General features: G+C 32.5%; 2 protein-coding genes, 1 non-coding gene and 1 pseudogene across 3 annotated transcripts; 1 reads left to right on the top strand and 3 right to left on the bottom strand.

Moving 5' to 3' along the window:
- Positions 1 to 1,930: 1,930 nt before the first annotated feature.
- Positions 1,931 to 6,216, bottom strand: LOC111404122 (annotated as a pseudogene).
- Positions 6,217 to 6,228: 12 nt separating this feature from the next.
- TRNAL-UAA lies at positions 6,229 to 6,311 on the top strand. The gene has a single exon. It is a non-coding gene; the product is annotated as a tRNA-Leu (tRNA).
- Positions 6,312 to 7,780: 1,469 nt separating this feature from the next.
- LOC111404745 (enolase 2-like) lies at positions 7,781 to 9,101 on the bottom strand. Its single transcript, XM_023033507.1, has 8 exons — positions 9,063 to 9,101; positions 8,882 to 8,956; positions 8,731 to 8,793; positions 8,492 to 8,596; positions 8,361 to 8,388; positions 8,207 to 8,301; positions 7,881 to 7,960; positions 7,781 to 7,808 (listed from the first exon to the last, which is right to left on the bottom strand). Exons 1-8 carry the CDS (start codon positions 9,099 to 9,101, stop codon positions 7,781 to 7,783), a joined length of 513 nt encoding a protein of 170 aa, XP_022889275.1.
- LOC111404120 (pentatricopeptide repeat-containing protein At5g12100, mitochondrial-like) lies at positions 8,207 to 12,223 on the bottom strand. Its single transcript, XM_023032861.1, has 6 exons — positions 9,689 to 12,223; positions 9,418 to 9,498; positions 8,882 to 8,956; positions 8,731 to 8,793; positions 8,519 to 8,596; positions 8,207 to 8,388 (listed from the first exon to the last, which is right to left on the bottom strand). The coding sequence occupies exon 1, from the start codon at positions 12,162 to 12,164 to the stop codon at positions 9,744 to 9,746; it is 2,421 nt and encodes an 806-aa protein (XP_022888629.1). The 5' UTR covers positions 12,165 to 12,223; the 3' UTR covers positions 8,207 to 8,388; positions 8,519 to 8,596; positions 8,731 to 8,793; positions 8,882 to 8,956; positions 9,418 to 9,498; positions 9,689 to 9,743.
- Positions 12,224 to 21,327: the final 9,104 nt, after the last annotated feature.

The following is a 21,327-nucleotide window of genomic DNA, read 5'->3' as shown; positions in this document are numbered from 1 at the left end:
GGTTGTGGGGGATTGGCGGAGTCAACAATGAAGAGAGTAAGATGGAGAGTAGTAATGGATGGACAAAAAGAATCACATATAGCCCCCGTTTGCCCTCCATTCTTTTCAAATTTTAATGGTTGAAATAGTGTTTTCTTCCATTCTTTTCAAATTTTAATAGTTGAAATAGTGTTTTCTTGGAAAAATGTGTGCTTAAAAAAAATGAAAAGTTTTTTATTTGCACGTAATATTATTTTATGAAAGATTATGTGGTTGAAAATAAGAAAGAAAGAACGAGGAGAATAAGAGCCAAACGGGGGAATAGTTGAATATACTCATGGTATGCATTTGAGACTGAAAATTAGATAAACTGAACTTTGATAAAGCTTAAAAAGCAAATAGAAAGATGAAAGAAAAATGCAAAAATGTTGTGTACTATGCTCTGATCAATGAATATGTTGTCATTTCAGATATTGGCCTTGGAGAGGAAAATAACTAGGATAATCAACACGTGTACCCTGAATTGAATTGTAATCCAGTGTTTAGATCAAGACATCACAAGTAAATTGGATATTTAGTGTCATCAGCAGTTCCCTGGAGAGGTGGGTTAAGGAGGATTCAATATTTCTTACAAGATTATCAAAGCCACAAGCCCCAAAATCAAGTGCAAATTATAGAACTCACTTAAAATAATGAATTAAAAAATCAAGAAAAATTAAGCGATGTGGCCTTTCTGCTGTTGCAATCACTGCAGATGTGGACCCCAATGAAGATGGAGATTTTAATGACAACCCAAATGCAACCAACTTATTCCAAGTTCCTCATTCCACTCAATGACACAAATAGCAATAAAGCAATCTCTGCGGACCCCCAATCCTGTATCTACCTAGCAATAAGAGCATACACGTGTACTGTATGAGTTAAGACTCGAGGAAAGAACAAAAGAATTGCATTCCAGATTGGGACTGCTGCGTGAATACATAGGCCTCGGAAACCATGTGGTAAAACTTCAAATTTATAAAAAAAATTATTTCTATATAGACTCAAAAAATTTTCTTTCACAAAGTATTAAGGGACAGCAATGGAAATGCTCTTACACTGGTTTTCCTAACTGAAGCTCAAAGTTGACGGTCAATGGGGGCTGCTCTCGACCTCCACCAAATGCTGTCCATAGTTCACTTTGATCATGATAACCAGGGAGTTTCTGTAGACACCAGTCTGTGAATATAAACCACACGTAAAGGGTAATGGTATAAGCATCAATAATAGGACAAGGGTTATATTTACAAAAATGTGGCTAACAGTCCGTCTTCTCTTGTTCCTTGGGTAGCAAACTCAGCTTTCAGCTCAGCCATAAATTTTGAACCTCAAAAGGGGTTCGGAACAAATGTTTGATAGGATGGAATTGAAATTCGAATTAGAATTGGATTTTCCAATTTTAAGTGTTTGATCCATTTTTTTTTCCATGAAATTCAAATTCTTGGTTTTCTTGATTTTTTGGGAAAACCAATTCCCACCATATATGGTTCCATCTACTGTAGCATATATATATATATATTTTATTTTTTTTTTTTTTTTTTTTTTTTTTTTTACTAATAGAACAAATTTTATCCCTAATCATAAAAAAATATTTTCCTTTAATCGATAATTTTCATATAAAACAAAACTAAACAAACATCAAAAGATGGACGATTTTTTCGGCTTTTCGATTTTATTATTATTATTATTATTAATTTTGACAATGGAAACAAATTCTATCCCTAGTACCAATAAATTATATCCCTTTAATTGACAATTTTCATATAAAATAGAGTCAAACGAACACAAAAAAACACTTTCATTTCAATATTTTTCACTTGAAAAATTATACCAATCCAACACATTAATTTATAATTTCCAAGAATATAAATCTAGGCAATTCAATTCCATCTTTGCAATCAAACGGAGTTCATTTCAAAAATCATACTAACATAAACGAATTACTGCTTAAAAAGAAACAATCATTGTATGGCCACCCAACTCAGAATCGTGTCAATAAATACACAAGCAGTGCAATATTTCCATCAACCAAAGCAATATTGTTGAAACTGCTGGTACAAAGACAGGACAAGAAATCGTGATAGTTTCTATAGCATAATGGGGAAGAAAGGCCAAACTTTTGGTCTGGTGGACATACCAGAAGTACAAGCCTGATAAAATTTACTGCTAATACACAGTCCTGGGGTGTTGTTTGATAAACCCAATTTCCCTTAGAATGAACATTGCAACAACAAATATTGATTCCTTCAATTTTGCCGCTATCAAAAATATGCTGAATCGGGTAATCTTTCTCCAGAGAGAAAAGCACCAACCTGCACACAAATATCAATACTATAAAAAAATGAGGCATGTCCAGAAGCAGGTAACTAATGCTGCAACTTGAAAGCGTATATTACATAATTCTTCATATAAAATATTCACGGAAGATATCAACCATGGTTTCTCTAAGCAAACAAAAAAGAACAAAATGTTGAAATATAAATTACCAGTAAACTATGCCATCTCGGGGAATTTCTTAAAGAAATGGACTGGGAAGATATGCTATGGAGTTTTAGAATTATTTGTAGAAATGGAGATGAAACAAAGAAGATGCTCAAAGAAAACAAAAACAAATTGCTTAAATAATATAATTATAATAGTTTAGTATACTCGAGGGTTCCCACTTTTTCAAACAAGCAATTTGAATTTTGCATACCAGTTGATTATAACAATTGAATGCAGAGTTGATCATTCCGACCTTCTCATTCATAGAGGTAAATCTCATACCTACCTAGATTAATTAAAAAATTGCCGAACCTCATAGTATATGTTTTCTAACCATTGAGCGAAATTAGGTTGTAGCTGTAAAGAGTTATCTGAACATATCTTGAGGAAGCCGTAAAGCACTTGGGTCTGCTTTTTCATCTCTGATTACTGGACAGTTTCCACAAGCACAGTACCACTTTTTATAGGTACACAGTATTTATTCAATTCATAAAAAGTTGGCTTACAATGAAAAAGAATTAAGGAAAATCACTCTATATAATTGTAAAATAATTCTTATTCTAATCTATTGCAATTCTTTCAATAAATAGTCCTCCAATATATCAAGGATCTCCATCAATACGTTTCGGAAATAATTGGGAAAAAGGTATAGATGAAGGCATAGAACAGAAGGTGGTTGACCTGGAGGCAGAGAAGTCAGATAATCTTTGAAATATTTAAGACACAGGCCAGTATGTTTTTTTGTTCAAAATAAAGAATTCCATTGGATTAGTCAAAATATGAAACATATATTTGAAGGAAAAAAGAAAAAAAAAAAAAAAAAAAAAAAAAAAAAACAGAGAATCATTGAATTTCTCTGGTCTTTTAACAAGGTAATGATATAGCAGCAAGTACGATCCTGTTGATACTTCCTTATTACATCCTAAAACCATAGACTAAGGATGGCACAAGAAATGAGAGAAATGAGAAGTGTGATGCTTTTTCCAACCATCAAAGCTTCATTGGTATTCAGTAAACAGAGAAATGAGAATGATATCCCAGGAAAATGAACTTTAATCCTAACAAACCAAGTTTAGCAAAAGAAATTTCTCCTAAGGATAATAAAAAAAGATCATGGCAGACAATATTAGTTGAAAAAGAACAAGAGAACAAACCATGAACGCTGAAAGCCACTTGATCAGAGGTTATAATATCCAGTCCCCTGCTCCGGTGACCATCCATTCTTGTGATTAGACTGATTTTCACTGTGTTCAAAGCCATTGCTATTGTCATTGACGTTATCCCTGGCAGATTCTGCATGCTCTCTTTCCCTATTCCACTGCTCTATTTTTGCCCTTCTCTCGATACTGCTTTCCCGAACTGGACTCCTGTCTCTCCTGCCCCCAGGGCTTCTGCTTCATCCACCTTGGCGATGAAGACTTCTCTTCTAGGTCTCCAGCCTTTATCATGGTGGCGGTCGTTTCTTCTTCCAAAACCATGGCCACCACGTGAATGCTCCTCATAATCATGGGAGCGAGGACTTCGGCTTCTGCTTCTACTGTGTCCGTGCCTTCGTCTACTCCTCCCAAATAAATTCCTCCTCAGCTCTCTTCAACCCAAAAAAAAAAAAAAAAAAAAAAACATGAAATGGCAACTGACACGGCAAAAGGCAAGGGAACGCTTCGAATTCAAACTAACCTGCTTATCTTTTTCAGATGCCACCTCCATTGCATTCATTTTCCTCATATTTTCTACCAGGGGCTTCACGGAAATCCATCACAGGGGAGAAGTCAACAATAATGGGACGCCCTATATAGTTCAAAATTTATTACCATAAGCGTCAATGTAACCAAGCAGACAATATTAATTAAATGTAACTCTTGCTAATGTTACAAAGAGATTCAAGACAAATTAATAGAGTGAAAAATTTAGTAGGTAAATATGAAACAGGACATTTCTTTGCATTTTCTTAAAAATCTAGGTCTGCAACTTTTGAGAACCTGATCCTTTTTCACCAGAGCAGCTCAATTGTAAACTACTTCCAACAAGCACACCTAATCATGAGTCGAGAACTTGTATATCTACACTTCTATCAAATTTATCATATACAGCCAAAATTTTCTTGAACTAGCTCGTGAAATATGTCCTGTCATGTCACTCTTTGATCAAATTACTCATTGTATTATACAAAAGCCATTAGAGCTTGGAACATTACTAGGTATATTTATTGGATATCAGGGATTGACAACCTTATAACACCCAAGTGCTTCATCCTCCCACAACCCCTCAAAAAATGAGAAAAAAGGATGATGATGATGATGATAATAATATTAATAGTTTTGACCCTTTGTCGCAGCAAATGGACTAAATACTATTGGAGGGTGATCTAGTTCTAGATCAGATTATAAGCAGACGAACAACACCATTACTATTTCTTTATCCGCAAACTAAAAGAATTGAGACAAACCAGTACATCTGTTCGAGATAAATGATTCGAGCAACACCATTACTATTTCTTTATCCGCAAACTAAAAGAATTGAGACAAACCAGTACATCTGTTCGAGATAAATGATTCGAGCAACACCATTACTATTTCTTTATCCGCAAACTAAAAGAATTGAGACAAACCAGTACATCTGTTCGAGATAAATGATTGTATAACAAAATGAATAGAACTAGCCTGCATAAAACCTTCCATTAAGATTCTGAAGTGCACTGGCAGCATGGTCTTCCTCTCTAAATTGGACGTAAACATTACCAACCATGCGATCAGCCAAGTTATCGCAGATGTTGAGGTTCTGAAGATCTCCATATTTGCTCATCTCCTTGAACAAATCTTGATAGAAATACTGTATGTTAAAAAGCAAACAATTCAATAAAGTTATGATTTTTCCTTCGTAGAAATCCACGCAGTCGCTAAAGCTATGATTTTTCCTTTTCGTTGTCTATCACTACAATTCATGGTTGCTCATAAACCTCGAATATCAAAACAAGATGATGATTACCATATTTCCAGAAAACAACTTTTTGATGAGCAAATCTTGAACAACATAATTGGCTTCTCACATCTACTTTTAATAAGTTGACCACACAATCCCTAAATAGTGATTCTCCTTGTTGTTTCTCACTATGATATCACACCAGAGTGCGCGCACACTTTCTTAGAAATCCCAGTGGCAAAATATTCAAATCCTATACCTGAATACATTGTAAAACATAATTATACCAATTCTAAGAAAATAAATGCAGAACAATTGACATGTAGCTCAATGCATCCAAAGAATCTTAACTGAATCTCTCACACATATCACACGCACAACAGATCATTCAAATAAAATAAACCAGGCATTTCGAACGAGAATTTTACCTCAAAATGGTTCTGGATTTGCTTAGGGTGAAGAGGCTGGCCCTGGGGATCGACTCCGGGAATGATCATGTCAGGGCGCTGATACGTGTTGACAAGCACTATGGTTGGACTGATGCTCGGCTTAGTGTGAAGGCGAGAGCACCGGTCCCCGTGACGGCAGGCCCAATCTTGAAGTAGAACGGGCAGTTTACCCTGTCCTTCTCCGTCCCGAAAATCGACGCCAAATGCTCCGCCATTTTCTTCAACTTCTAGGATTCGCATATGGAAGAACGAGAGGGGTTCTATCGTTCTGGGTTAGGGCTTGTGAGCTTTTGGCATGATATAGCGAATACTGCAATTCTTTACTGTTATTCATTAAAGGTCGAATGTGAAGCACACAGCTGGTTTGCCCGAGAGGTTAAGGGGGAAGACTTAAGATCTTCTGCACATAAGTGCGCATGGGTTCGAACCCCATAGCCAGCAGAATTTAATTTTAATTATTATTATTATTATTATTATTTTTTTATAAAGGAACTTGCACGATATTTTTAAGTAATGATTAAGCTAAGAATACTGTACCAATTTTTTTTTTTAGTAATTCAAAATTTTGGTTAAAGTAATTAGTATTATTTTTAAGGAACTTGCCCGATATGTTGTGGTTGTGGGGGGGGGGGGGGGGGGATGAAACAACATTGTCTCCATCTAGTCTAAAAAACTCATCTAGATATGATGAATTAGTAATTTATTTAACTATGCATCCCTTTTTAGAGCATTGAATTTTCTCTCTCTTTTATTTATTTTAGTCTTATGGTGGATGACAAAAACACAAATGACTTACTTGTCACATAAATTACAATTCAATGCATTGAAGATGCTCTTAAAAAACTGAACATTATTTGTACATTCAAATATACCCCCTAATTGGTTTAGCTGAAAATCAAAATTTCAATAAAATTTGATAAAATGTAATATATGGTCTGAAAGTTGATAAAAATTGTAAATTCCAAAAAATGTGTAATTGAAAGTAATTTTAGGGAAAAATGAGAACAAAACATGAGCATTAGACATTGTGTAATGCATAAGTCATACTTGGGACAAAAAATAAAAAGAAATCAAATTAAAACAAATTAAGAAAGGAGGTAGCGAACGGAGCAAAGTTGAGTAGTGGAGGATAGGCCCATGTAGAAATAGGTGTCTGATTATCACGGATAGGATCTAATAGCCTGATTTGATATAGTTTAGCGCTCTTTCTTCCATACCAAATTTATCGAAGTAGACTATCCACCCTTAATATGTAATAAAATAACGATATACAGAATCGATTTGATCGCACCTCACCTGCACCCGCACCCATAAAATCTTAGACAAAATAAAAAACAAATGTCTTCTAATATTACAGAAGACAGACAAACACTAACTTGCAACTATGAAATCATTAACAATAGATTCACAAGATTGAAATTTCACTAATAGAAAGATCGATGTTCCGCCTGTAAACCGTTTCTTAGTTCAGCACTCGCTAAATATGATTCCAAAACTTTTGTGGTTATTCAGAAGCAGGCCGGTAGACATTTATTTGCCTAAAGTGAGGCTCCATACTGCTGGTCTTCAGCCTCGGAATTGATCGAATCTAATAGGGCTCAACAGGTGCTCAGAAGCTTGCTCCTGCACATACAGCCTCTGATCCAAGTTCTGCTTCAAAGCTAGAGTTAATAAAGGACCATTAGATCAGAATGGCTCATAATTTGATTGAGATAATTGACGCCTTCACAAAGTCAATGTTTTACCGGGTTGTACTTTGCAAGACGTTCTGACCTGCACAGAGCACGGGTCTTGATTTGGCCCTGGCAAAATTCGCCAACAAACAGATTCAATACTTAAATTTACAAAGGAGATCCTAGTAAAGAGATTGAACCCCATTATAAAAGAGGATTACCATTCCGACAGAGAGATCAGCAATAAGTGTCTTCAGTCTCTCCACTGCAGATTATAAAGTAAGTTCTCTTCACCAAAATATATATTTTATCATGACACATGGGCTAAACTTCATACCTGCGGTGACTGGCCATCACAGCCTTCTTTGACATTTTTACAGCTTCAATACTTTCAGTCACAGATCCGATTTGGTTGACCTGTTAGCCAAGGAGAATGTTGCAGTTATATTTAACAATATGCTAATAAAAGAGTTAAGGAAGGGACGCAAACAAATATTTTCATACCTTGAGAAGAAGAGCATTGTTAGCTCTCTTTTTAATTGCCTTCTCTGACTCTCTAATTACGTGAATGAGAAATTAGAAAATAGTGTATATACTGCGTACCAGGCAATAAACTAAATTTCAGGAGCACCAGAGGCCATGCATTCAGAAAATTATACACACCTTGGGATCGGTGACCAAGAGATCATCTCCGACAATCTGTACTTGAGCTCCAATTTCACCAGTTAGCTTGGCGAAGTGCTCCCAGTCATCTTGATCTTCAATGGATACAATCGGATAGAAACGAACGACTTGTAGAGATCTTTGAATTGGTCACCTGAAATTTTTTGCGAGCCATCGTTGTTCTGCAAACACATAGCAAAAGCGATAAATTTTGCAGTTATGAAATATTATCGCATTATAATTACCACGCTGTGCCCTATTGCTTTCGGATGCACTTTACATCACAGAGCAGCAACAGATAGGAGGACTTGCCTCTTCTTTGAAGTTCAAATCATAAGTCTTGTCCGATCCATAAAATTCTGATGCAGCAACATCCATTCCAATGATGACCTGTGCAGTAGAAAGACGCAAGCCTTACAAGTTTAACTCTTTCACAAGGTCACGACAGGCCAATTACAAGGTGATGATAGAACATTGAAGGAAACAAACACATACATTAAAAGGAAATGGGAGAAGGAACTTACCTTTCCTGCATAACCCAATTTAGCAACGGCTGTCTTGAGCAATTCAAGACCTTCTTTGCTCTCCTGAAAATTGAACAAACGTAATGCCGTGAATGTATATTGAAGAAATTGAAGGAAGAAAAACTCACACCATCAAAATAAAATGTTCAACCTGAATGTTAGTAGCGAAGCCACCCTCATCACCGATATTGGTAGCATCTTGGCCATATTTCTTCTTAATAACAGCCTGAAGTCAATAAGGATAAATGGCTAATGATCAGGATTAAGAAGCAAAAGAAACACTCTTTAGCAATATACGCGTGGAATTTAAGAACATGTCTAACATAAAAAACCTTAGAGATGCTCACTTTGAATTCTTTGGGATAATGCATTCATAAATGAAACTAAATAATCTACTTAAAAATTGTTATAATGCAGAAAATCAATCCAGTAGATTTGGGACTTGAAATATCTATAGAGGATTGGGTGCACAACCATGCAAAGAAACATTACTATTTAAGGACCGACTGACAAGTTTTTAGCATGTTTTACACTGTCCAATTATAAAAGATTCCCTAACGCTAGCATTGACACATATAGACAACAATCGATGAACGCTAGGTTAGAAAACTCATTGATATTCAAATTAATGACCCTGAAATAAAACAAACAGGTAAAAAGGACAAAAGAACTCAAGTTATAACTCATCTTCAAATTGTGATATACTTCCAAACCCATCTTCATGGCCTCCTTAAATGACGAAGCTCCAACAGGAAGAATCATAAATTCCTGCAAAACAAATTTTAAAAGAACTCAGATTTTGTAAAATACATTATTACAACAATAAATTTTCAAATTTCATTTCCAACAAAAATGCACATCACTATAACAACAGCCTTTTGCTAGCATAAATGATAATGGTGTATAAATTGGTCAACATGTATACTTCTCATTGTAGCACAGAAGATTGATTTGTTACCTGTGCTACTTTTTGGCAATACTTCCAAATGTTGAACTGCGAAAATGTCCCTGGACTACATTTTAGCAACGGTAGAAAAATCCTTGTCTACGCTCCAATCATCCATTCCTTTAACACTCATATCAGTGCATAAAATCTCAGCCTCCTTTAAGTTTCCCTGCTCTCTAAGGCCTGAGATTAGCTGTTTGCAAATGGAAACATTTGGGAGAAAACCCTCTCTCAGCATTTTTCTGTACCAAATGTATGCCCCATTAATATCTTTAAATTTGCAATGTCCCTCAATTAGTGTATTAAAAGTGTCGTCATTAGGAACCAATCCTCTTTCTTTCATTTCATCAAAAAGATCATTTGCTTCCCCAAACTTTCTCTCTTTTAACCGGCCCATAATCAAGCTATTATATGTCTTCTTGTCAGGGGTAAATCCATGATTTACCATCTCACTATGTAAGGCAAATGCCTTGCAAACATCTCCATGCTCTACATAACAATGAATGAGCTCATTATATACAATTCGATCTGGAGTAAGGTTAATCTGGGCCATTTCTTGAATAATTTTCTCTACACGCTCTAGTCCTTCCCTTTTGCAAATGCATATTAGAGGATGATACGTGTATAATGTAGGTTTTATGCCTGATGTTTTCATCTTCTCATACAACTCCAAACACTTCTCAGTTTCAGCTGCATTTGAGTACCCATAGATTAAGGAATTGTATGTGATAATATTAGGACTTAAACCCTTATTTTTTATCTGAAGGGCTAAGTCTTCAGCTTCAGCAACCTTACCCTTTTTACAAAGCCCATTAATAAGTGCATTGTATGTCACAAGGGTTGGGGCTAAATCACTTCTTAACATCTCCTCAAAACATGTAAAAGCATCTTTTATATGTCCTCTTGTGCAATGACCATCTATAAGTATATTATATATCTGCACATTTGGCCAAATGCTTCTATTCATCATATCTTTAAAAAGTCCTTCAGCTTCAAGAAGTCGGCCGTCCTTGCATAAACAATTTAATAGAGAACCATAGGATATGACATTAGGCTTCAACCCATTATTTTCCATTTCTTCAAGAATTTGTAAACACTTCTCAAACTGACGACTTCGGCCATAACCGTCAATTAGAATGTTATATGACTGCACATTTGGACAAATTTTCTTCTCCCTCATCTTCTTAAACCACTCATTGGCATCGTCCATCTTACTCAACTCACAGAACTTGCCGATTACCGAATTGATGGTGATGCAACTTGGTTTGACCCCAAAATTTTCCATTTCTTCAACAACAAAAAGTGCTTTGTCCATGTTACCCACTTTGCAATATCCATTTACCATGGTATTCAGCATCACCTCTGTTAAAACAACCCCATTTTCCTTCAACTTCTTCAAAACCTCCTCAGCCTTATCCATCTTCCCTTCCTTGCAGAAACCTTTCAACAAAATGCTACAAGTATACTCATTAATCCTCACCCCTTTTTTTACAGCCTCTTCATACAACGCCATCGAAGCCTCTGCATTTCCACATCGTGAATGCGCATCAAACATTATGCTATATGTAAACCCATCAGGCACAAACCCAATGAGCTCCATTTCCTCCATAATCATATTTGCCTCCACCATCCTACCCATTCTGCATACCCCGCTAAGCAATGTATTAAATGTTACAATATTAGGCTCCACATTATCACTTTTCATCTTTTCCTTCAAATTAAATGCACGATCTAAATCACCCATTTTACAATACCCATCTATAAGACTATTATAAGTAACTATATTTGGCACCACTCTGCTCTTGAGCATTTCATCAAACAGATTCTTAGCTTCGCAAACTCTCTTTGCTTTGCATAATCCACCAATCAAGACATTATACACAAACCCGTTAGGATTCAAACCATGTTTTTTCATACGATTCCTCAACTCCAAACCCCTTTTCAAATCCCCCAACTTCACGGCAGATTGTATAGCTTTCCCATAACTAAATTTATCTACCCAAATATTAGAATCCATAACATCAGAAAATATCTCGAGCATCTTCTCAAATTGACTTGCACCAACCAAAGATTCAAGAAACAAATTAAAAACCGATAGAGAGGGAAAATTACCATCTTTCCGTATCAAATTGTATAGTTGGATGGCCTCATTGGGGAGCTTCGAATCAGCATAGACTGACAAAATCGTGTCATTGAAAACATGTTTCGTATTGGTGTGTGGTGAGGATTCGGAGTAAAGAGTGTAGAGTTGTGAAACCGAATGCGAAGAAATCAGATTTTTGAGGTGCCTCTTTGCAGTCTCAATCCGATTCTGCTGGAGGAATATCCGGACCTTTCGAATCTCCTCCTGCAATCGGGTTTGGGTTGTCGGATCTGTCGAGGAGGAGGAGAAGCAGAGGGATTTTACAGAAAGAGAACTTGGGCAGTTTTGAAAAATGAGAACGTGGAATTTGGAGGGAAGGCTAGGGCTGCAGAAGCGGATGACCATTATCGCGGTCCGTGCAGGGTAGGATTCTTAGCCCCCAGCTCGATTTATTACAAATAAAAATTTCAACTGTGAATTCGTTGGTCCAATCCCCGTTTGGCCCAGTTAAATTAGATTTTGTTTTTTTCTCCTATTTCCAAACACACAATTTTTCACAAAATAATATTACACGTAAATCTAAAAACTCATCTGTTCCTGCTTTTTCCTTGGATTTTCATTCAAAATCTGACCCTATTTTCTGCACTGGGACCCACCCATGAGAGCGTGGGTCAAAAGTTGCAGCGGCTAATAGCAATAAGTTGCTACAAATCTGGGAAGAATCTCTCCCAAATAAGATCTGAAACTTCTCCTTATGTTTTAACTACTTATTTTTTAAAAAATATTATTTCACTAATTATAATTTGAAATAATGGAGTCAAACGGAGCCAAGATAGACTCATTTGTTGTGGAATAATATCAGCGAGCTAACATAGCATTAAATGAAAAATGAAATTTATATTTTTAAAGACTTTTAATGATTTAAAAATTTTAGTTATATTCAATTAAAACTTTTAAAGCTTATCTAAAAGTTTTGGTGTTTTCAATAGGGATTTTTATAAAACTTCTTAAAAGTTCTTGTGATGGGAAAATTGTAGTTACAGTACCAAACATTTCATCTTTATGCATGCTTGACCCAAATCTTTAATTTGTTATATTCTCAGTACCAAACCTTTCAAAAAAATCGTATATAACTAAAATTCAAATTGACAAAAATAGTTACTTTCTCTATTTTTAAAGGTAATGACCAATATTGACTATTTTTAAAGGGCAAAAAGGCAATTTTATATTTTTTTATTTAAAAAATTAAAATAAAAAGAATTAAATCAAAAACCAACTCCATTCACCGAGGAAATACCTTCCAATAGCCTAAAGATAATGACAATTTGTAAGATTAGGCTAAAAAATGAAAACATTTGAAAAATAGTTTTCAAATAATAATCTTTCCAAAAATACCCCTTATAGAGAAATTATAATCAAAGCCATTACAATGTATAAAAATCTTCAAATAGGTCCCCAAAGAAATATAGATCATAAATTTTTAATAAATTTAAATCCAAAAATTATAGAAAATTTTATTGATTTAAAAAATGCAACAGAAAATGAATTAAAATATTTAGAAGAAAATCTGAAAGGATTCTTTACAGAATATTTAGATCCAAAATTAAAAAATAAAAATGTTTCTATAGATAATAATATAATCAAAACAGAAAATGATATAAATAAACTTATTCTTAACCTAAGAAGAAGGATTAGATAATTAAATATAATTATTGAAGAAAAGTTTTAATAAAAAATAGTGAATTTTATAAATTTTATTGTGACATTTTAGAAACTTATAAAGATTTTAACTGGCTCAAAAGTCTTAACCCCTCCCCTGAACACTCCGATGAAATGGTATCAGAGCCATATTACGAACCAAAAATTATGATGAATATAGTAGATGAAGAAAATATAATTGAGGAATTTTTGAAAAAAGTTGAAAAACATAAAAAACCTAGTTATCCCTATTTACCTAAAAATACTACAAATGAAAATTTTGGGAATATACATAAAAAATTAGAAAATCTAGAACATAATCTACAAGTAGGAAATGCTTTATTAGATAGAAATTTTAGAGGAAAAGAGAGGATTATAATTAATCCACCTCAAGATTTTAGGATAACACAAAAAAAAAATAATAAAGGGAAAAAATATGAAGAAAAACAATATATGATTACAGATGTAAAAGAAATAGAACAAAAATTCTTATAATCTACAGGAGAAGAGTATGAAGAATATAATAAACAGTTAGAAGATTTAACTGAAAAAATTGAAAATATAAAGATGAATACCAATCCATTTTCAAGTCAGAATATAAAAGTAGAATTTAGTAGTGACGAAGAACAATATTATTCTTATGGTACTACAATACCACTTAAGGATGGTATTAACCAATATAGAAAAACACAGACAGTCCGTAAAAGAAATAAATCCAATGAAATCTTATAATGAACCAATTCACACAACAGAGTATGGTTAGACTTAGACTGTGTAGATAAAAATAAAGCTATTGAAACATGGATGAAAAGTACAGATTTAGCAATACAATTTAATAAATGGGAAATATATACATTTTTTGGATTTATAGAACATACATTTAGAGGAATTGTTTCTGAATGGTGGAGAAAGTTACCAGAATTTATTAAAGGAAGAATAAAATATGGAGCAAATAGAACTGAGGTATTAGATAATAGAAATACTCTAAATGAACAAAATATACAGGAGATATTAAAAAGATTTGAAAAAATTTTAAGAACATAATTCTTAGAAGATAGATATACTTCTAATGAAGAAGAAAGAAAACAGAATGAATATAATCAATGAATGATTGCAATGGAAAATTTAAAGATGTGTGATATGTGTGAATTAGAAAGATACACATGTAAGTTTGAAGAATTATATTATATATTAAATCAAGGAGATTATCAGGAAAACAAACCTATATTAAGATCTTATTTTACAAAATTACCATTTCCATGGGGAATTAAGTTATTAAAAGAATATGAGCAATTATTACCTCTAGAAGAAGAGGAAGGAGTTAAAATAGATAGTTTTGGAAGTAGAATTGAATTTACAAAAAAGAATGATAGGCATGTGGTGTAGAGAAGCACTAGAAAATAAGAAAGAATTTATTATGTTTTTATAAAGATAATGGCCAAGTTGAACAATTTGGATGTCATAAGAAGAAATATAAACCATATAAGAAATATAAAATAAAATTCAAAAATTATAAAAAATTTAATAATAGGAATTTTAAACCACATAAAAAATATTTCAAGAAAAGAAATTGGAATAAGAAATTTAAATCAAGAAACATTAAAAAATGTAGATATTTTATCTGTAATGAAAAAGGACACATTGCCCCTCAATGTCCTAAAAAGAAAGATAGACAAAATATAAAAACTCTTAGAATTTATGAAAAATTTCAAGAAGATAGTGATATAGAACCAATTGAATATTTTGAAGATTTAAGTAGTGAATGCAGCAGCGTTTACAAATTAGATACATCCTCATCAGAGGAAGATTATGAGAAAATAGTATATATGAATCAGGAGATACAACAATCAGAAATAGAAATTGAAACAACTGAAGAAGTTGAAGATTGTATAGAAGGTATTAATCAAGAGATTACCTTTGATATTAAAAAATATGCAGGAATTACTAAAAAGATATTAGATCTACAGGAAAAAGATGTATTCCATCAAGGATTCTTAGGAATTTTACCAAGAGTAAATAAAACAATCGTAAGTATGAATTATAAAGAAATGTCTATCAATATAGAAGACACAATAGGAAAAGCAAGAATTCCTATAATAACAAAAGAATGGGTAAAACAAAAGCTATCCAAAATCTCAGAGAATGTAAGAAATAAATTAAAATGTATTGAATTAGGAGGAGTCCAGATAATAGTAAAAGGATTATTTAGAGAAGGTATGAATATACCAATAGAAATCTACTGTATGGATAATAGAATCTTACAAGATCCTATAGATGCTCTATTAGGAACAGTTGTAGGAAACTTAGTCTATCAAAAGATAATATTTACAGTAAAACCAAATTATGCAATATCTTTAAATAATGAAAATAGTGACCAAAGTTTTAATCTATACTATAGAATTGGAAACTTGAAAATGTTACGAAGAAGTAAGGCTATTAGTATAAGTATAAAATCAATTTTTGCTTTTAGTACTAGCTATCATAATAATTTAAGAAAGATAACTGATAACATTATCATACATAAAGATTTTGAGGAATTAGCACAATATACACCTCCTAGAAAATACCAAGAACATGAAGTTACTATACCAGAACAAATAATGCTTGATTTTCATAAACAAACAAAAGAAATTAATTATGAAGGAAAATTAATAAGAAGAAATAGTGTCAGCTTAGAAGGAGACAATCTTATTGCAAGATTTCCCTCTAGACAAGACTCTAGGATAAGCAGACTTAAGAATTTAAGCATTGCTGAACCATCAAGCTCGCAATATTACATTAAGACAAGATATGTAAACCAAGAAGGGTTTAAGAAGAATCTTCTTGTCCTCATAGATACTGGAGCAGATAAAAGCCATGTAAATGCCAAGTTTGTTAATCATTTAATAGACTTTGAAATACCAGAACCATATATATTTAAGAATTATTTGGGAAATAATCTTGAAATAAGAAAATATATTAAATTCCCTCTTATACTTGTAGGAGAGGATCGGAAAGAATATATTAAAGAAATAATTTTATATAAAGATGAGTTATATGGAGTAGATTGTTCACCTATTCTATTAGGAATGAACTTTCTTGAGAAATATAGTCCTTATAAAATTTGTCAAGGATATTTAAAAATAACAGTTGATGATAACCCAATCATCATACCAATAATAGATGAAAATATGAAATCATTGTTATCATGGAAAGAGTAATAAATACTAATCCCATGAGTCCATATATTGAAATTACACTCAATATAAAAAGCTATTGTAGAATTAAATTTCATGTTTACTTAGATACAAGAAGTACAATAAGTTTATGCTTACCAAATGTACTACCATCTGAATACTGGAAATACAATTCAAAGAAGATAGTCACTGCTACAACAGTAGGTGGAAATAAGGAAATATACAACAAGTATGCTACGCAAGTACCTTTTCTAATTTCCTTTAGAGAAGTATTTATTGATACAATATACATGTCAACCAAAATATGCACCATTTACACAATATATTGATAAGTATAAGTTCACAACACCTTGTGCACATAAAATATTTACACCAAAAATAAATAAAGCTGTTACAATTGCATATAGGGATATAAACGATCAGAGTTCCTCAACCTAGCGTGGTGGATGTTGGATCACAGAAAAATTTAAACCAATTACAGTCTTAAAAATGACAACAGAAAATACGTAGGAAAAATTGAAAAAAGAAATTTCTGAAACATATTCTTAAAATCCATTAGAAAAATGGAATACAGACAAAGTAAAGGCAAAGATAGAATTAATCAATCCAGACACTATAGTAAGAGTCAAACCTATGAAATATAGTGTTGATGATAAAAAAGAATTTAAAAACTAGATAAAAGAATTGATAGAAGCCAGATTGATTAGGCCTGGTAAAAGCCCACATAGCAGCCCAACCTTTATGGTTAGAAAACATAGTGAGATAAAAAGAGGAAAAGCCAGAATGGTAATAAATTACAAAAAGTTAAATGAAGTTACTAAGTTTGATGGATATTATTTACCAAATAAGGACACCCTTATTAAGAAAGTACAAAATAAAAAGATATTTTCAAAATTTTATTGTAAGTCAGGATTTTGGCAAATCATGCTTACAGAAAAAAGTAAACTACTAACTGCATTCAGTACCCCCAATTCTTTGGACAATACGAATGGAATGTAATGCCATTCGGGTTAAAAAATGCTCCACAGATATTCCAAGGAAGAATGGACGAGGTAATAAAACCAATTACTCATTTCTGTATTGCATATGTTAATGATTTACTTATTCATTCAAATAACATTGATGAACATATTGAACATCTTGAGAAATTCTGTTATATTATGAAAAAACATGGTATTACACTTTCTCAAAAGAAAGCTGAAATAGCCAAAACAGAAATAGAGTTTCTGGGATTATTTATTAAAGAAGGAGAATTGTAATTGCAATCCCATATTGGAGAAAAACTTCAAGAATTTCCTGAAGAAATCAAAGATAAAAAACAATTACAAATCTTCCTTGGTATATTAAATTATGCTGAAGGATTCATTGAAAATTGTACCAAACTAAAAAATTATTTTCTTCCAAAGTTAAGAAAAAATATAATGTTGTCTTGGGAAAAACAAGATTCTGAAAATATAAGAAAAGTTAAAGAAGTGTTAAAGGTATTACCCAAACTAGTAATACCACAAAAAGAAGATTTCTTTATTCTTGAAACTGATACTTCAGATTATTACTGGGGAGCAGTTTTAAATGTAAAAAAGAATCATAAAGAATATAAATGTGAAAAAGATTGTGCTTGTCTTGAGATACTTGCAGGTTATACATCAGGAACCTTCAAAGAAGTTGAAATAAGATATGAGACAAACAGAAAAGAACTCATTACTGTTAAAAGAGGAGTTCAAAAATATGAATATTATTTATTACCAAAGAAGTTCTTGACTAGAACTGACAATACTCAAGTCAAAGCATTTTTGAAAAATAATGTTGATCCATCTATTGCTAATAGATATATTATTAGAATACAAATTTGGTTCTCATATTTCAAATTTGATATTGAATATATTAAAGGAAAAGTTAACTTTCTTCCTGATTATCTTAGCAGGGATGGAGCTAGAACAACTAAAGACGAAAGTCCAAATACTTGAGATAAAAGTTTCCTATTTGGAAACCCAAATCCAAAATATCCAAGATAGCATTCGAGGCAAAAATATAGCCCTTGAGGCAGAAGTTACTTGTACCAAGACTAGTATCCCTTCGCAGGGACTTGTAAATACTAGTGCTCTCCCCGAGGATAAAGGGAAAGAAAAGAAGGTAATAGGAACCCCTTTACGAGGAATACTTAAACCTATTACTGGTAATAAAGATATTCAAGATATCAAAAGAAAAAGGTAGCTCTTCACAGAGCCAAACTCAATCTAAACTTTCTATTGAAAGAATAGATCCTAAATATATTGTCAAGATATGCCATGAAGCAAAAATTTCCAGAAAAGATAATCATGAAGAAGTAACACTCTTTATTGTTATTTTCAATATTTTATCAGATTGGTATCTGGAGATTAAAAAGTGGATGAAGACTCTCCACTATTCAAAATACAACAAGATAAATTTTTATTCAGGAGCACCAGCCAACTGGGTTCGAAATTGCTTTGAAATAGGAAATATACTTTGTATATATCTTAGCAAAGATCTCAAAGAGATAGCTCAGCTTCCAGCCAACATTAGGAAAGCTGTTAAAAGATATACTGAAATTATTAAAACAACAAATATATATATCAGATTCCATTCAGCAACAATGGAATGTGATCCTGTCCTTGAATATATGCATCCATCGTTCCATGTGATCAAAATGGGACTTACAAATCAACATTTTTTACCAATCAATCAAAATGTTGTTAAAAATGGATATCAAGATATTCTTAAGATGATGCCCTACAGAAGAGCTAAAGGGTACAAAGAGATATTTGAACATGTAACCCAGATAATTACTGAGAAAGAAAAAATATGGGTTTATCCATCTGAAAATCATATTATATATTCCAATGCAAGGATGGCTACCAAAGAAGGAGATATTTGTTATCTCGATCATTTATTATCTGCAATTATTTCCAACCAAGTAAATGGATCAGAAGATATGGCCAAAGAACTATGTAAATTACTTTGGAATTACAATGATCACCATTGTGAATACTGTGTAGTAGAAGATATGAGTCAAGCATCCCTTAATGATGAAGAATTCCCTGTAGAATTCTTTGATTCAAAAATGGAAAAGTGATGGTAACAATAGTAGCCCTTTATCACTACTTTAATAAAGAAATTTATTAAAAAAAAACTATGGCTACTAAAGACAGGAAATAATGTAAGAAAAAGTCTTCATTATTGTAACTACTCACCAACCAATTGTTACAAGTGGCAGACAAACTTAAAAGATAAGGCATCTAATTTCAAAAGGAGAGATCCACTAGCAAGAAGATAATGAAAAAATTCGGTGAAGATAAGATGGCCTAGCTACGCAACAAAGAAAGATGGAAAACACCTGTCGAAGATAAGATTCCAAAATATCCTATAAAAAGAGGCATGAAGGAAGAAGGAAGGCATCTCGAAATAGCTTATCTCTTAAACATATCTGAGAGAAATCTTTTGTAATCTGTATACACCACTTGTATTCAGAAAAAATATTAGATAGCTTGAAAATAGGAAAGCGTGTAATAAGGTAATCATGTATGGAGTTCTAAACTTCATAAGTGAGTACCAAAGGTATATAAATATAGTTTGTAAGCATGTACAATTTCAATTTATAAATATCAAAGTAAAGTTTGTTATGTTCAACAAAGCTTATATAAAAGGATTTCGTTAAATTTTTCATGATTCCTCGGCAGTACAGATAAAGATTTTAAAAGATTTTCAAAACATTGATTTTGAATGGATGTTAGCCATGCCAAAGTACCCATATTTGATGAATGGTTTAGGGGAAAAGGACAATTTCTAACAAAATTGTAGCACCTTGTGTGTGAGTTATCTTTTAAAGTTTTGTTCCAAGTAGGAACTTGATTTTGAAAAGAGTTTGGATAGAGGTGAAAACAGAGACTCTGGATACTATGAGATAGCGTCTGTGGAAACATGGCTAGTTCTTTAGAATGAGAAATGCAACCTTAATTGAAAAACCTTTTGCGAAAGCAGTTGTGGACCCAAATGATTTCAAAACATTTTAAAACTTTACTTGATTCAGAAGATTGATTAAAGTACATGCAAAACATCTATAAGAACATACTGGAGGGAAAGCCTTTTTATATCCATTTGATTACTGTAAGTTATTACTTGTTTTATATCCTTATGCTTTAATTATTTTGATGAACAATTCACAAGCATCCACTTCTACTACTAATGATGATAAGAATCTTATACTATTTTTATATGAAAAAGATGTTTCGTTCTTATTTAAGTTAGCAGAAAAGTCTGATGATATATTTCCTGTTGGCATAGAAAAAATTAAAGAAATATATAAAGATATAGATTATAATTGTAAATATAATATAGAATTTGATTCTGTAAGAACTAGTAGAGAAATAAGAAAGATCGATAATATTATAATTAAACATAGAGATATACAAGAAGAAGTCTCAAAAGGATTAGTTCTAGGATATATAACTAAGAAAGGACAACCTAGGATTTTTGAAGAATTATTAAGATACAGAGAATATTTAAAAGTGTTCAAAAGATTGAAAAATATAGATATAGGTCATGAATAATAAATTCCTAAAGATAAAGGATATATCTTACAAATAATTTTAGTAAGGGTAAAATAGTACTTTTTATAGAAAATGCTATTGTGGAAAATAGGCTCAATAATTCAGCCAATATAAAAACTATCCCTCCAT

This window comes from Olea europaea, chromosome 11, assembly GCF_002742605.1.
Source record: "Olea europaea var. sylvestris chromosome 11, O_europaea_v1, whole genome shotgun sequence".
NCBI classification, from domain to species: domain Eukaryota; kingdom Viridiplantae; phylum Streptophyta; class Magnoliopsida; order Lamiales; family Oleaceae; genus Olea; species Olea europaea.
Note: the sequence above shows the minus strand (reverse complement) of the source record. Positions and strands in the feature narration are given on the sequence as shown.